We start from the raw sequence: 18,119 nt of genomic DNA, 5'->3' as shown, positions 1-18,119 counted from the left end.
AAAAATTCAGGGAGACACAATGACCAGTGTGTTCAGGCAACATGCATGCGCTCAAGAACATACAGTCGGGTCCGAAATGATTGACACACAGCAATAATGACAGTATAAAAAGATTCTCAGAAATTAAGTCGCGAAAAGTTTAATATTTGTCCCAATATACCAAGCACGCAATGATTACATCAAGCTCGTGACTCTACAAACTTGTTAAGATTCATTTTTGCAGTTTGTTTCGTGCCTAATAGAAATGAATGGAAAATAATGTATTGTGCCATTTTGGAGTCACATTTATTATAAATAAGAATAGAATAGGCTTCTAAACACTTCTATATTAATGTGGATTCAACCATGATTACAGATAATCCTGAATGAATTGTGAATAATGAGAAATGAGAAAGTTACAGAGGATCAAAGATCATACCCCCAAGGCATGCTAACCTCTCATCATTACCAATAACAGGGGAGGTTAGCATGTAATACAATAACAATATACAGTTCTGAGCATACAATATAGCTCAGTATTTGAAAAATTTATTTTATACAGTCATTATTGCTCATCAATCATTTTAGACCAGTCTACATGTCCGTGCTGGGGGTAGGTCTAGTGCTGGGGTACTCAACTACTATTTGAGAAGGTCCAGTGACAAAATGTCCTAGGTGGCAAAGGACCGGATGGATATCGTCCTTTATCAGCGCTGTGGTACAGCCGCAGTAACAAATATAGTCGTCTACGACTTAGGAAACATGTTGTTATATAAAATGTACATTAAATACAGAAAATGAGACTAAGAATTTCAATGAATTACAACTTATTTTGAATGCAAACATGTGCAACATTGCAGAAGAGCAAAAGTGGTTGCATAATTGTCTATGCATAAAGTGCACTGTGAACTTGAATTATAATAAAATAAAGTACGTTTTCTGGAGAAGAAAGGAAAGTTTAACAAAAATAATAATCTGAATGCACAGAATGTCTCTGTGGGCCATGCAATATTCATGTAGAAGTCACTCTGGGCTTGCATCAATGAGAGAAATTACACTTGGTCTCTTCACAATGTTTTGAACTTTGGCACAAAATGGTGTGAGAGCAACTCTTGAGACACTGGTGCCGTTGTTCATTGGTGAACCTGGAGCGGTATTTGTTTTTAATAAAGTTCATTGTGGAGAAAGCTGATTCACAGCTGTATGTGGAGCCAAACATGGTCAGGATGTATAGTGCCAGTTTCTTGAGAACAGGGACATCAGCTGCAGGCACCATCTTTCCCCAGATAGTAACAGGGTCACAGTCACCAGTCTGCTCCTTCAAAGACACATTTTCTTGCAGCTCAATCAACTCCATTTGCAGTGAGGCAACATCTACCAATCTGAAGATCTGTTTTGCTTTTTCTGACAACTTTGTCACATTTGTGACAAGAAGGGTTTCTGAATGAGCAGCAGCAGTTCTCTCCCAACAATGAAGTCATCAAAGTGAGCCTTGAAGTTATCCATCAGCTTCTGGATGAAATCAACATGGGTAGGGAACATCTTTGTCTCCCTGTGTTTGCACCAGAAGATTGGGGAAGTGGACAAGTTCTCCCTGGAGATCATTCTTGAAAAGCCCCAATTTGTTCTGGAAAGCCCGGACTGCTGTGATCATATTACACACTGTGTTGTGCCATCCCTGCAGCTTAACATTCAGTTGATTAAGGTGTGATATAATGTCTGTCAAAAATGGAACTGTTCCCATCTTCGCCTTATCTTACAAAAACTCAAAAAACTGAGTTGCCTTGTCACTCTTTTGCTCTGATAACAAAGCTTTGATTTCCCGAAAGGCCCAAAAGCGTCTAAAACCCTGCCTTTGCTGAGTCATCTGACATTGTTGTGCAGTCGTAAGTCAACAAAACTGGCATTGGCCTCTGTCAGAATGCCTTGATCAGTTTCATCATCGTTGTCATGACCTCAGAATACTATTTCCTCAGACTGGCACACAGGACAGATAGAAGGATGATGCAGTGATATGAAGTCAGGTCAGAGTGGTCCTCTTTCAAATTCGTTTGATCTTTTCTCTGAGCTCATCTTTTGTTTACCTTTAAGCAAGGTGTCAGCAACTTCACACATGCATTATTTTACCATCTGAGCATCTGAAAATTGTGTTTTGTGTTTTCCCTAAACCCAAGCTATCCTCAGTGAACACTCCATGCATGTTGTTGGGCTGTCTGGGAATTGACAAGGACTTTGGCAGATCTCTCAAATTGTGATTTTAGTTGGTTAATCTTGTTTGTTCTCACCTCCGCATTCAGGGGATACTTCTGATCGAAATGACTATGCCTGGTGTCATAATGGCACTTAATATTGCTACTTTTCAGGTGGGCGTTGTATCGACAGAGAGAGCGAGAAAGAGAGGTTGCTGAGTTAAAGAGGCCACTGCGCCTGGATTGATTTTTTAAAGCTGTTAAAAAAAATTATGCTTTGACTTTTATGAAACAAAATGCGATGTTGTCCGGTCCGGATTGACTCTTCTCTGGGTCTGGACTCAGACCACGGTCCGCCAGTTGGTTTTGGCTGGTCTTGTGGTAGTGCTTACTGCTTGCAGACTACTCATTGCCCCTGGAGGCATGGGTTCAACCCCCTGACAGCGCCATTTTGCATTCTATGTCCCTCTCATCATCTCAATCACTTTTTTCACTGTATCTATCAATACAAATACCCTGAATAAATAAATAAATAGCATATCCTATGTCACAGCAGTGGTCCAGGTGAGGGTCTGGATGTCTAGGGTGGAGGTCTCACCTTGACGTTGGGGGTGTAGAGGTTCCTCAGAGAGGCCAGGGCTGCAGAGAGACCATCAGCGCTGCAGCTGATCCAGAGGGCCTGCAGCACGCTGGAAGACACACCCGTCTTCTTACTCAGACCCTGAGGACAGAGACAGAGACACTAAAACCATGCACACACACCAGGTCAATAAACCAATGATACATACTGTAGATTCACTCCCAGAGCCTTCTCTCACACCCAGAGGGCTTATCCTCTGATGATACTGTCCATATATCTTGATTCATTAATAAACATACACACTCTAAAATTCATAAAAGGAATGTAATCCGAGTAAGGGTGGGATATACACTATAGGCTTCAGGGGCCATTTGCATCAATAGTCTCAGAGTAGGAGTGGTGATCTAGGATCAGGTCCCTCTCTGTCCATGTCATCTTATTCACTGTGATATAAAAGGCAAAACTGATCATAAATCAGCACTGCCACTGAGGCGATTTGTGAATTCTGGCCCAGAACCAAGTAGCTAGTCTCAAGGCCGGACTACCTTGGGATCCTGGGGCATTATATTGTATATATATATTTTTTAAATGAAATCAGCTAACTTACTGCATTTCAACACATTTTGCAAAAGGTGCAGAGAGAAAAATGTGCAGTTTTAGAATACTATTCTACACATTTTGTCAAATAATTCTATACTCTTTCAGCAATTCTGTACTCTTTGCCAGGAGGTAGATATTTGTTGTTGTTGCTGTTTAATAGCTCAAATATAGCTTTAAAGGGGCCCTGCATGCCCGTTCAGTAATCTGGTCCTGGCTAGTCTCTTATACCTTGAAGATGTGTGCTTTAAGGATATGGTGGCCCAGCTCCATGGTCTGCTGCCGGTTCAGTTTCCCCTCTTGTCGCGACAGCATGAAGGCCATGAGTGCGTGTCCGCTCCTGTAGAGGAAACACCAAGACATTTCCCATCAACAACTAAAAGTGTGCAAAGTGTCTAGGGCTTACAGGTGCCGTAGTTATGCCATGGTAGGATGTTCTTAAAATGTATCGATGTGAGTGACACATTGTTCATCATCCACTTTCATACTTGGCTGATTGGGGAGTGACGGCTGCTGTTCTTTCATTCCAACTAAAGCTAGTTTAACTTTCCCAGGCAGTCAGAGACAGAATTGAGATTTACAATTTTCTTATCTTGAGAGATTGGAGAGTGTGTTGTAATCATGGTGCATTATTCTATCCATTACTTCACGTCAGCCTGTCTGTTGGCCGGTCTGATTAAACACTGTTAAACGCTAGTGTCTAGACCCTGTCTAGGCCATGCCTGGCATGGCCAAGCCCGCGAGGAGGACAAGTGGTGTAGACTAGAGAATGCAGCCCTTGTGTTAAATGTAACCACCTTCCTCTTCTCACTGAAGCTCTTCTCTCTGGTGTTAATTACCAGAGAACTTCATTAAAAGACCACGCATGACTGACGTTTCAGTTTGAACTTTTTCCGTTAAGGTGTGCTTTCTCTTTTGAATGGGGAAATAACAAGCATTTCTTCTAGCTCTGTGTGTCAGTCCTCATGCCAGGTCTTCACTTGCTTTTGTTTTGACAGATTGTGTTGAAGGGGTCTGAGAGGGGGTGTATAGAGGTCAGTGACTGCAGCTTGGAAGAGGTATGCAGAGGTGAGTCAGAACAGAGAGAAAGTAAGGGCAATCATTTTGCGTCCCAAATGGCACCTTACTCCCTATATAGTGCACTACTTTTGACCCCTATATAGGGAATAGGATGCCATTTGGGACTTGTCCCTAGTATGATTAGTGTGCACTATGGTAGTCACTAATGAGGGTATGAAGAATCCGAGTCTAATCACAGTCTAAAAAAAATCACAGTCTAAAGACACATTAGCCCATTCCACAGGGCAGCAAAACCGCAGGAAACAATGACTTTTTTTTTGCAGATTGAGATTCCTTGCCAAAATTAATCTAAGATGAAGTGGAACACACAGTAAATTCATTGATAATATTTAAGATGGGATGCATACACAATATGCAGTAACCACACAAGTTTGTACTTGGCCCCCTCCTGATTGACATTCGCCCATGTCTTCGATCGTTTGTTTTCAAAGATTTCTCTTTAAATCAACAATAACACTTCATACTGTGTTGATGCTTTAGGGACCACATAAGTTCTTGTTAGTGATGCACCGATATGACATTTTTGCACGATACCAATATCCAATGTTTTCCTTGCCACAAAAAAAAACCCGATACCGATAACCGATTTTTACAATTTTAGCAGCTTTTTAAGCATTCTATTACAGTGAAACTATATAGCTAGGTGTCATCATCTAAAATAACCGTAATTTATAAGGCAGTCCTTATTTGATTAATGGTGGGCGGAACCATCTATGTGAAGCTAGTCACAATAAGGATTAGCCACAATAGTGGACTTCCAAATAAAAGTATGTCATTGAAAGCGACGCAAATGAATAAAAATAGTAGAATTATGCCATAATTGAATAGATCATACTAAACGAGGTTGGAATGTTATAAAATAAACAAAATACATTAATTTGTTATTTTGACAAAAATTTGTTGAAATATCACTTTAGAATTGCATTGGGGGCATACTTATTTCAATAGGTAAACAACAAGTGGCTACCTAGCTAATACTTCCTAAATCATTGCTAAGAAGAGTGAAAATGACTGCAGATTCAACTGGTCACTGTTTACAGATTGGTTGTATTGGTGCTATATTGGTTGTATTGGTGGTAGCTAGGTACCAAGCTAAAGTTAGCTAGCGACCCCAGAAGTTGCGGTCGAACAAATAATGCTTTATTACCAACGCGGTATTGTAAACACATCGTTCGTGGCCGGTGTTCGCTTGTTTGCAGACTTTTGTACAGCTTTGACAGTGCTACTGATAGTAGTGGTGGTGCTTGGCTTGCACGTGCAAATTCAGAACAAATAACATTCTATAATAGAACGGTTGTATTTGATGTGTCAATTAAAATCTTATTTAATGCGTCAAATAGTGTTATTGTCAAATAGTGTTATTTGACGTGTATCTTTTTGGACATGCAAAGACCCAAACGCGTTCCATAGTATGTCCTGAAGCTAATAGCAGTGACGCTATTACTGTGTAACTCCGGTAGGGCAACATCTGAACAATAGCGCACTTGGTAATGTTAGTGTGTACCGGTGCTCAACCAGTCGCGAAAGCCAACATCACCCACGACAGAGAACGGTTGATTGTCAAGGGCAATGAATTCCATTATCTTGCCGTTAATGGATTTCACCTTGAGTTGTCTCGCTAAAATGTTCTTACTCTTCAAATTACTTGTTGACTGCTCGATCCACACAGCAGACATTGTGGGCTAGGTTATGAATGCTGTGTTGCAGGTGTAGCGCAAAATATTACGTGGTGTCATTACGTTATATAGGTATGTACATCAGCTTTGACATCAGTTTTTCACATCGGCGTTGAACTAGACATTGGGTCGATACCGATGTTGGCATTTTTAGCTAATATCGTCCAATTCCGATATGTTCACCGATATATCGTGATTCCCTAGTTCTTGTTCTTAGAAATGATAGCAACAAGATAGGAGTACACTCTTGACAGTAGCAATGCTAACTACTGTATAGTATACATTTTCTACAGTTTGCCACCTCAAGAGTATTTTTCTGAGAGAAAACCATGTCTAAGAGCAAATTCAGTTCCAACCCAAATGAGTGTTGAATTTCAAATGTCGACATCAGTTGCCAGTAGTGTCTGAACTCCATATAGATCGTTCTTCTATTACACTGAATAGTATTTATGGAAACATCCTTGCCAGTAAACAACCTCCCTCATCTGACTTGAGCTAAATCAATTTCCCTACACGCAGAGCACTGAAGGAGCCCTACATTTCATCAGTCGACCCCATGTAAGATAATGTGTCAGAGACGGGACCCAGGATGTATGCTGACAACCCCGGTGTTTCTGCCAAACAACATCAGCAGTGTCCCAAATGGCACCCTATTCCCTATTTAGTCCACCATTTTTGACAAGGGCCCATAGAGCTCTGGTCGAAAGTAGTGCACTATATAGGGAATAGAGTGCCATTTGGGATGCAAACATCCACTACGCTACTTCTCCTGGCTGCCCATCCATCCCCTCACACAGCAAAGCACATCTTAGCAGCAATAGGAAGAAATATGACTTGTCAGCTTCTGTTTCAGAGTTGAGCTATAAATTCCATAATTTGCTCGCAGCGAAGCACCATCTTCTCCCTCCTCGCAGATTACATAAGTATCCTGCCCTATGTGTATCGATCAATGGCGGTATACAAACTAGGGAGCAATAACATGTCTGTGATTGAGTGAAAAGGAGTGGATTGATATAACTTAAAAGGGAACGCAGCGACGCTGTCTTGAATGTTAGATTTCTTCTTCAAGTGAAGAAACAGACATCAGAGGTCTCCCAGGCAGAGATGAGTCACGCACAACTTCTTATTGATGGTAATTTTCCCCCTCTTTACTGCACAAACAACCATTCAATACTGTCTTCTGCTTGTTTGCTCCTTAAAAAAATGGTTTCCCTCTGTATTTACATTTTTAAAAGCGTCTGAAGATCAGAATATGTAGCTCTAAACAAGGCTCTGTAATTATTTCTCCTCTTTCTGAGTACTAGAAGAAATGCCAAAGTGACCCATCTCTCCTAGGTAACCACACATTTCACTCATGGTAGAGAGGCTCATGCAGCGCGACACATCTCCTTCGCATAAAGTAGATCAGGCTGATGATTGTGGCCTTAGGAATGTTGTCCCAGTCTTCTTCAATGGCTGTGCAAAGTTTCTGGATATTGGCAGGAACTGGAACATGCTGTCGCACATGTCGATCCAGAGCATCCCAAACATGCTCAATGGGTGACATTTCTGGTGAGTATGCAGGCCATGGAAGAACTGGGAAATTTTCAGCTTCCAGGAATTATGTACAGATCCCTTGCGACATGGGGTCATGCATTATCATGCTGAATCATGAGATGATGGCGGCACATGAATGGCACGACAACGGGCCTCAGGATCTCATCACGGTATCTCTTCGAATTTAAATTGCCATTGATAAAAATGCAATTGTGTTTGCTGTCCATAGATTATGCCTGCCCATACCATAACCCCACTGCCAGTATGGGGCACTCTGTTCACAACTTTGACATCAGCAAACCGCTCGCCCACATAACACTTCTCCAACGTGCCAGTGGTCATCAAAGTTGAGGATTTACCCACTGAAGTCGGTTACGACGCCAAACTGCAGTCAGGTCAATGCCCTGGTGAGGACGACGAGCACGCAAATGAGCTTCCCTGAGACAGTTTCTGACAGTTTGTGCAGAAATTCTTCAGTTGTGCAAACCCAGTTTCATCAGCTGTCCGGGTGGCTGGTCACAGACAATCCCGCAGGTGAAGAAGCCGGATGTGGAGGTCCTGGGCTGGCGTGGTTACACGTTGTCTGCGGTTGTGAAGCCGGTTGGACATACTGCCAAAATCTCTGAAACGACGTTGGAGGCAGCTTAGGGTAGAGAAATTAACATTATCTGGCAACAGCTCTGGTGGACATTCCTGTAGTCAGCATGACAATTGTACGCTCCCACAAAACTCGAGGAAACTGTGGCATTATGTTGTGTGACAAAACTGCACATTTTAGAATGGCCTTTTATTGTCCCCGGCACAAGGTACACCTGTGTAATAATCAGCTTCTTGATATGCCACACCTGTCAGGTCGATGGATTATCTTGGCAAAGGAGAAATGTGTGCATTTGAGAGAAATACGCTTTTTGTGCCTATGGAAATGTCATGGGATCTTTTATTTCAGCTCATAAAACATGGGACCAACACTTTACATGTTGCGTTTCAAATAAAAGTTTAAAAAATGTAAAAAACATTCAATGGAGACTTCCTTGCAGAGACCGGGAGAGAGCTGGTGTGCTGCACTCTGCTTGTTTCAGCAGAATGTGGGGGAGGGGCGGGAGAGGAGCAGGGAACAGTGTGTGTGACAGTCTATGTGTGTGGCAGGAGGGAGAGAAAGTAGGCAAACCAACTCGCGCTAGTTAGACAAACGTGTTGCTGCCATAGGTTATCTATCATACATGGTAGTGCCTATCTTGACTGCATCAAATCTTTGCAAAGAAGCTATCTAGCGACAGTAGTGAGCAAATTTAGCCAGCTAGCTACGGTAGTAAGGCTAATTGAGGCTATTTTGAAGTGCTCCCTAACTCACTGATTGGGCTTGAGTTAACCAGGGTAGATTTGAGTTAGCCTAGCTCACCTGGGGTCACAGAGGAAGTTGGTGCTCTCTCCATCTGCCCTCCACACCAACCACTCTCTGAAGGATGGGTGGCAGAACATGCGCGTCTTGTCCCGCCGCTTGATGAGGAAACAGGACAACGTCTCCATGTGCTGCTGGAAGTCGTCCCAGGGCAGCTCGCTGCGCACGGTACCCGCGTTGATGGCCTGGAACAGCTGCTCGTCCATCATCGGGTGTAGAGATGCCAGCGCTACATTCAGGATGGGCAGCGAGCGCTCGAACGCAGACTGAGTCATGAACTTCATGTTGCACTGCAGCAGGTAGAGCTCGGCCAGCGACACGGGCACTACCTTGTAACTAGCGCTCTTGATCACCAGGTGGCCCCTCTCGAACAGGTCCAGGGTCAGTTTGAGGTACAGATAGGAGCCCTGGCTGCGGGCGATCAGGTGGCTGCTCACCTTTCCCACAATGATGGGGTCGGCCTTGCCATTGAGGGAGATGTTGTTCATGATGTCTTTGCTGCCGTTGATGCGGTACTGGATGTAGGCATTGAGGTCCGTGTTGATTTCCTTGTTCTCTGGGAAATCGTCCAGGGAGATCTTGGAGAAGGGGAGGAGGCTGGTGACTTCCTATGGAAGACACAAGGATATTGTCATTAGATTTGCTACCGCACTTTAATATTGTTACATTATATCGTTATTATATTATAAATATATGTTCTCCAGTACCATCACCCACACAAAAAAAGATGTAATTATATAATTTACAATTAAGTGTATGCCCAGAATTCCAAATTCCTATTCCAAAACGGTTTCCACACCACAGAAACCACCGCAAAATGAAGAGCTTAATGGACAATCTTCCACTCTCCATGAAGGCTATATCATGTGTGGTTCCTCCAGCTTTTCTTATCAGCCCAAGGTCAGTAAGCACAGGGGGCTAGCTGGAACTGACACTAGGCACTAAGCTATCGGCCTGCCGCAGTCACTCGCCGATGTGTTTGCAAACAAAGGCTTTGGGAGCTGGGAGGTGATAGAGCTGGAGAGAGCAGGAGATGGGGCCATTGGGGAGACTTTTAGTTGGCACGCTGTGGACACAACCCACACTTCAATCTCACTCCTCCCGGTGGGAGAAATCAATCCACCTTAATCCTGCTGCAATCCCCCTGCCTTTCTGGAGAGGATAGAGAAGTAATGCAGCCCAGAGATAACACCTTCTTCTCAGAAAGAGAGTGAGAGAAGAGATAGAGATAGAGGGTGAGGCAGACACAGCGAATGTGAGCAAGAGAGCGAGAGAGAGAAAAGAGAAAAAATATACTGAATAATACACAGACTGGCCATGGTTTCTGCACAACACCTCACCTAAGAACATCTCACACTTATTAGTCTGTAGTGTTAGCCATTGTGAGCGACCTTCCCCTGAGATCTTGTTTACACTTTGGATGTGTGAGCATGAGGTAACACTCACACATTCATCTGGCTCTAGTCTCCACTTATCCTACCTACTTCATGAGAGAACTTATCAAAGAGCCTCCCTATGTTTGCAAAATTTCAGTAACTTATACTTATATACAGGTTTCTTTTTTGGAATGATGGATCAACATATTTTAACATGACATGTAGCCTAATCCCAACACAACCCAGAAAGATCCATGAACATGAACATGAAAAATCCTCTCTCTGGTCCAGGGATCCTAACACTCAATTTAGAACATACTTGATACCACGTCAAAAAAAATATGATTAGTATGATTTCCCCCAGTTGTTTTTTCTTCTTCAGATTTTCACTCTAGAATATTTTTAAATATTAAACAACAAATGCTTAAACCACATCAGGGGACCCTTTTTGAGGTCTGAGAAAAAATAGAGAAATGTATTTTTTTTTTGTGTACCACCAGCCAGACAGTTGTGTTTGGCTAGAGGTGCTCTTGTAGAGCACTTGTGATGGAGTTTTCAAAACAAATGGCCACTGGATTGATACAAATAATCATGATTCTGCCAGGTAGGCATAGGCTACTTTGTAGTTAGCTTCAATTGTCTTTCCATCTCCCCGAAAACGGTTAGGCTATCATTAGCATCGCTACCGGTTACACAAAGTGGTAGACATATTGGTACTACGTGCACCGCACACAGCAGGGCTTGACAATCATGTAGACTTGCCATCAAATGAAAGCTACTGGCCCGAATGAAAAAAATACGGTCCCAGGTCAAGATCTGCCAGGAAAGTGAATGATGCGTGCATCATTTCAATAGCATTGGATTTTATCTTTCATTTGCGGTTTGAGCAAGTAGCCTATACAGGGTTCATATAGACATTGGCTAGTCGAATTCAATTACTTTTTCAAGCACTTAATTATGTTTTCAAGGACCTACATTTTATACTTAATTGTTGTAACACCCTATATAAAAAAACTCCCCCAAAAATGTATGCAAAAGGGATGCATTACCACTTTAAAAATGCATTTTAGGCCTACCCAATGGCATTTGCATTGACGTTTACATTTTTTGACATTCTAAAATATGTCATAAAAATGTGGGCATTGCCTGGCTAAATAGACAGCATGTCCCGACACAAACAAACTAATGAAGTCTGTCCACGTGGTAGCTCGTCAGTCTCGCCTTTTGAGTTTTTATATGTTTTAAAATGAGAAAGCAACATAAATCCGGGTTCCCTTTGTAATGGAAAACTAAGTTGAAGAAAACAATCGATGTTGTCTTGCTCATAATGACTACACATTGTTTTACTGCAATGAGCGCAACAGACTACTAGCACAACACCCTTCCATTGAAAGGGCGGGAAACAAACAAAACCAGCTACCATAATTACAGAATAATTCTATTGGAGCAGTAGAACGTCTAAATCGGCAAACCATAACTTTAAGGACTTTTCAAGGAACAAATAGCCTAAGGAAATGTCTGATTGTCACGATCGTCGTGAGCATACTCGGACCAAAGCGCAGTGCGATATGGCTTCCACATGTTTATTCAATGAAATGCACAAAAACAATAAAGAACAACCGAAATTTGACGTTCTGCAGTGCTCACAGGCAATAACACAAAAACTAGATCCCACAAAAACACAGTGGGGAAATGGCTGCCTTAATATGATCCCCAATCAGAGACAACGATAAACAGCTGCCTCTAATTGGGAAACATACCAGGCCAACATAGAAACAAAACAACCTAGATAGGAACACCCCCCATGTCACACCCCGACCTAACCAAAATAGAGAATAAAAAGGCTCTCTATGGTCAGGGCGTGACACTGATGTTCAAGGTAGGCATTTCGATGATGACTGAATTGCGCATTGCAAATATTCAACTAAAAACTTTTTGAATAACTGATTTGCATACCCATTCTTGCCTTAGAATTTACTGGTAGATATCATAACTTGGAGCATCTTTCCCACTGCTGTTCCTACCCCTACTACCGCTGTTGGTCTTCGGTGAGTTGCTCTATGCAACAACCAGCTGTTTGAGACCTGCTTGCTCTCTCTGCCCAACAGGGTATCTATAGGCTATATGTTTGCAGTGCGCATGTGATAAATAATCAACATATCAAAATTATATAGCCTAGATTAAAAATAGTGCAGACAGAGATGGTCGCCTTGCTTCAGGTCCTTAGGAAACTACGCAGTTATTTGTTTGTTTTTTGTCATAGACAGAGATGGTCGCCTTGCTTCAGGTCCTTAGGAAACTACGCAGTTATTTGTTTGTTTTTTGTCATATTTCTTATATTGTTAGCCCAGAAAATCTCATGTGTTATTACATACAGCCGGGAAGAACTATTGGATATTAAAGCGATGTCAACAACATTACGACCAGGAATACGTCTTTCCTGAAGCGGATCCTTTGTTCGGAACTCCACCCTGGACATGGGATCTTATCCCAGAGGCCGACCAAAAATAATGCGGTCACCACAGGAGAGGCAGACAGAGCGGCCTACTGGTCAGACTCAGAAGGCGAGCACACCATCTACCGCTCCCGAGCATATAACTCGCCAATGTCCAATCTCTAGATAACAAGGTGGACGAAATTTGGGCACAAGTTGCCTTCCAAAGAGACATCAGAGATTGTAACATTCTCTGTTCCATGGAAACATGGCTCACACGGGATATGTTGTCAGAGTCGGTACAGCCACCCGGTTTCTTCAAGCATCGCGCCGACAGAAACAAACCTAAATCTGGTAAGAAGGGCGGGGTGTATGCATTATGATTAACGACTCATGGTGTAATCACAACAACATACAGGAACTGAAGTGCTTTTGTTCACCTGACCTAGAATTCCTTACAATCAAATGCCGACCGCATTATCTTCCAAGAGAATTCTCTTTGATTATAGTCACAGTCATGTATATCCACCCCTCCCCCCAAGCAGATACCTTGTCGGCTCTGAAAGAACTTCACTGGACTCTATGTAAACTGGAAACCATACACCCTAGGGCTGCATTAATTGAAGCTTAGGGATTTCAAAAAAGCTAACCTGAGAACAAGACTTCCTAAATTCTATCAGCATATTGAATTTGCGACACGGGCTGGTAGCTTTCTGGATCATTGCTACTCTAACTTCCGTAATGCATACAAAGCCCTCCTCCGCCCTGCCTTCTGGCAATTCTGACCATGACTCCATTTGGTTGCTCTGAGCCGATAGACAGAAAATAAAACAGGAAACGCCTGTGCTCAGGTCTGTCCAACGCTGTTCTAACCAATCAGATTCCACGCTTCAAGATTGTTTCGATCACGTGGAGTGGGATATGTTTCCGGATAGCCTCAGACAACAACATTGATGTATACGCTGACTCGGTGAGCGAGTTTATTAGCAAGTGCATCGGAGATGTCGTACTCACCGTGACTATTAAAACTTTTCCTAACCAGAAACCGTAGATTGATGGCAGCATTCGCGCAAAACTAAAAGCGCAAACCACCGCTTTAAATCATGGCAAGGCGACCGGAAACATGACCAAATGCAAACAGTGCAGCTATTTCCTCCGTAAGGCAATCAGACAAGCAAAGCGTCAGTATAGAGACAAAGTAGAGTCACAATGCAATGGTTCAAACACGAGACGTATGTGGCAGGGTCTACAGTCAATCGTGGATTACAAAAAGAAAACCAACCCCGTCGGGGACATCGACTTCTTGCTCCCAGACAAATTAAACAACTTCTTTGCTTTGAGAACAATACAGTGCCACTGACACTGCCCGCTACCAAAGCCTGTGGGTTCTCCTTCTCCGTGGCCAACGTGAGTGAAATATTTAAATGTGTTAACCCTCGCAAGGCTGCCAGCCCCGGGCTTCCCTAGCCGCGTCCTCAGGGCATGCGCAGACCAGCTGGCTGGTGTGTTTATGGACATATTAAATCAATCTCTATCCCAGTCTGTTGTCCCCACATGCTTCAAGATGGCCACCATTGTTCCTGTTCCCAAGAAAGCAAAGGTAACTGAACTAAATGACTATTGCCCCGTCGTACTTTGAGAGACTAGTCAAGGATCATATCACCTCCACCCTACCTGATACCCTAGACCCACTCCAATTTGCTTACCTCTCCAATAGGTCCACTGACGGCACAATCGCCATCACACTGCCCTATCCCATCTGGACAAGAGGAATACCCATGTATGAATGCTGTTCATTGACTACAGCTCAGCATTTAACACCATAGGACCCTGCAAACTCATCATTAAGCTTGAGATTCTGTGTCTCGAACCCGCCCTGTGCAACTGGGTCCTGAACTTTCTGATGGGACGTCCCCAGGTGGTGAAGGTAGGAAAAAACATCTCCATCCCGCTGATCCTCAACACCGGGGTCCCACAAGGGTGTGTTCTCAGCCCTCTCCTGTACTCCCTGTTCACCCATGACTGCGTGGCCATGCATGCTTCCAACTCAAGCATCAAGTTTGCAGACGACATTACAGTGGTATGTTTGATTAACAACAACGATGAGACGGCCTACAGGGAGGTGAGGGCCCTCAGAATCTGGTGTCAGGAAAACAACCTCTCACTCAACGTAAACAAAACAAAAGAGATGATCGTGGAATTGAGGAAACAGCAGAGGGAGCACCCCCCCCATCCACATCGATGGGACATAAGTGGAGAAGGTGGAAAGTTTTAAGTTCCTCGGCATACACATCACGGACAAACTGAAATGGTCCACCCACACAGACAGTGGTGTGAAGAATACGCAGCAGCGCCTCTTCAACCTCAGGAAGCTGAAGAAATTTGGCTTGTCACCTAAAACACAAACTTTTACAGATGCACAATCGAGAGCATCCTGTTGGGCTGTATCACCGCCTGGTACGGCAACTGCACAGCCCTCAACCGCAAGGCTTTCCAGACAGTAATGCGGTCTGCACAACGCATCACCGGAGGAAAACTACCTGCCCTCCACATCCATATATTTATATGTACATAATCTTATTCACCCTTTACATTTGTGTGTATAAGGTAGTTGTTGTGAATTTGTTACGATTACTTGTTAGATATTACTGCACTGTCGGAACTAGAAGCACAAGCATTTAGCTACACTCACATTAACATTTGCATGTGACCAATACAATTTGATTTGATATTCCTGTGCCATTGTTGCCTCTTCCCGAAAGTTTGTTTATTTGTGGTCAACTGCACATTACTCTTTGAATAAATACTGCAGAAAAAGCAAAAACACATTGTGATCCAAAAACTAACGTGACCAGGTACACTTTTGTCACTGGCACCCTTGCAACCGATTAAAAATGTGTTGCACTGCCAAGTCAAACAGTTGCAAATGCGACTGTTTTGATCGCAGTATCGAACCCTGCACATCAAAGAATCACCCACACCATGCAAGGATTAACCAAAACGGAGGAGGAAATAAAAAACTAAAAAACTAACAGAATACAAAATCAGGATAATCCCCATTACCCCTTCAATTCTCCAGTGGCAAGAAAAACAAAACAGTATAGATCTAACAAATGAGTGCAGCCTCTGCATACTGATGGATGGTTGTGCCCGTGGCCAGAGTGGCTGAGAGAGCAATAATGACTAGAGCTGGTACAGATATGGTTGTCGGTCAGCTGCCACATTATCCCAAGGCCCAGGATTAATCTCAATTGCACTCCTTGCATCCTCTCCCCTCTCCTCCTTCTGCAAACCTATTGGAGGGAAAGCCAGAGGTCCCTCCTATCTGACCTTCTCCTCCAATAGGTTTTGAGAAGGAGGCGAGGAGAGGACGCGAGGAGTATGAAATTGAGATTCTCTGACAGTCTACAGGCTACAGCCTAGCTCTGTCCATTAGACATCAGACTCTGCAAAGAGGTGACACCAGGATCTGCATCTCAAATGGCGCCCTAGTCCCTCTGTAGTCAGAGGTCTGGTCAAAAGTAGTGCACTACATAGGGAACAGGGAATTTGGAACACCCCAGCTCAGCTCATCTCCTCCATTGGTAGACTCAGTGTCAATTTCAGTCAGTGGCTGTCTGAATGTTCCGTTGTAATGCTGTCTTGTTTAACGGGTAACTGTTATTTATCTCACTCTCTCCACTACTGTTCTCGATGCTCTCGACAGAAATGACACTTTGTAGAGGATAGTGTATGACAACAAGAAACGCTTCGTAAAGCAGTTAATCTTTTACACTTGTCAGGATCTGCCGGTGCTTGTGTCATTCAGTGAGAGAGGTATCAAATACTGATACCCAGCCTTACCCTTGGAGGTTGTAAAAGTATCTTAAAACCTCTTGAAGCTAGGGGGCACTATTGTTATATTTGGAAAAATAACTTTTCCAAAGTAAACGGCCTATTTCTCAGGACCAGATGCTAGAATATGCATATAATTGACAGATTAGGATAGAAAACACTCTAAAGTTTCCAAAACTGTCAAAAGATTGTCTGTGAGTATATCAACCAGATTCCTTTTCCTATCGCCTTCTCAAGGTGTCAACAGTCTTCAGACATAGTTTCAACCTGAGGATTGATTATAAAAAACGTTTGACATGTTTCTGTGGACATTACGGATATTATTTGGAATTTTCGTCTGTGTTGTCGTGACCGCTCTTTCCTGTGGATTTCTGAACATAGCGCTCCAAAGAAACGGAGGTATTTTGGATATAAAAATAATATTTTATGGAACAAAATAACATTGTTGTATAACTGGGAGTCTCATGAGTGAAAACATCCGAAGATCAAAGGTAAACTATTAATTTGATTGCTTTTCTGATTTTCGTGACCAAGCTACCTGATGCTAAGTGTACTTAATGTTTTGTCATGCGATCGATAAACTTACACAAACACTTGGATTGCTTTCGCTGTAAAGCATAATTTCAAAATCTGAGACAACAGGTGGATTAACAAAATGCTAAACTTAGTTTTGCAATATTACACTTGTGATTTCATGAATATATATATTTTTAGTAATATTATGTGAATGTGGCGCTATGCTATTCAGCAGTTGTTGATGACAATTATCCCGCTAAAGGGATGGGTAGCGTCAAGAAGTTAATTCACTTGAAATTGGCTAGTTAGCTGTTTTGAAATGGCCCTTGAATACAGCCAAACAGATTACAAAATATCCCTGTCATTAAGTCATACTGTACATTACTTGGGCCACCATCTTATGTTGCAACATTTTGGTAACTTTTCTGTAATCACACACCGTACAGTAGGAGTGTACATGTAGACTCACCAGTAGGTTGACTCGGACAGTAACAACAAGTTTGAGCCAGGAGGGGAACTTGGAGATTATCTTGGTGATGAAGGAGGCAATGGTGTCTCCGTAGTCAGGCTTGTGGAACTCTGCCTCGTTTAGCCCGTCTATCAGTATGATATTGTCTTCTTCTGGAATCTTCCTCTCTAAACACACATGCGCACGCACGCACGCGCGCACACACACACACACACACACACACACACACACACACACACACACACACACACACACACACACACACACACACACACACACACACACACACACACACACACACACACACACACACACACACACACACACACCAGTGGAGAAGACGGTGGAAAGAAACAATTCATAAACTTTTCAGGCCAAGTCGACTGCAGACATGCCATTTTGCCGAGAAGTAGAACATTTTCTTTTGAGTTTGATCTCATAAAATTTTGTGTCA

General features: G+C 42.9%; 1 protein-coding gene across 6 annotated transcripts in view; it reads right to left on the bottom strand.

Annotated features, from left to right (window-relative positions):
• Positions 1 to 18,119, bottom strand: part of LOC124043823 (protein TANC1-like) — a 299,125-nt gene that overhangs the window by 38,296 nt on the left and 242,710 nt on the right. For all 6 annotated transcript variants that reach the window (XM_046362829.1, XM_046362833.1, XM_046362832.1 and 3 more), the window contains 4 exons: positions 17,666 to 17,832; positions 9,037 to 9,644; positions 3,577 to 3,685; positions 2,767 to 2,889 (listed from right to left, as the gene is read on the bottom strand). In XM_046362829.1, coding sequence (XP_046218785.1) covers positions 2,767 to 2,889; positions 3,577 to 3,685; positions 9,037 to 9,644; positions 17,666 to 17,832 — 1,007 coding nt within the window. The remainder of the gene's footprint in view (positions 1 to 2,766; positions 2,890 to 3,576; positions 3,686 to 9,036; positions 9,645 to 17,665; positions 17,833 to 18,119) is intronic.

Source organism: Oncorhynchus gorbuscha, linkage group LG09, assembly GCF_021184085.1.
Source record: "Oncorhynchus gorbuscha isolate QuinsamMale2020 ecotype Even-year linkage group LG09, OgorEven_v1.0, whole genome shotgun sequence".
Taxonomy (NCBI): Eukaryota; Metazoa; Chordata; class Actinopteri; order Salmoniformes; family Salmonidae; genus Oncorhynchus; species Oncorhynchus gorbuscha.
Note: the sequence above shows the minus strand (reverse complement) of the source record. Positions and strands in the feature narration are given on the sequence as shown.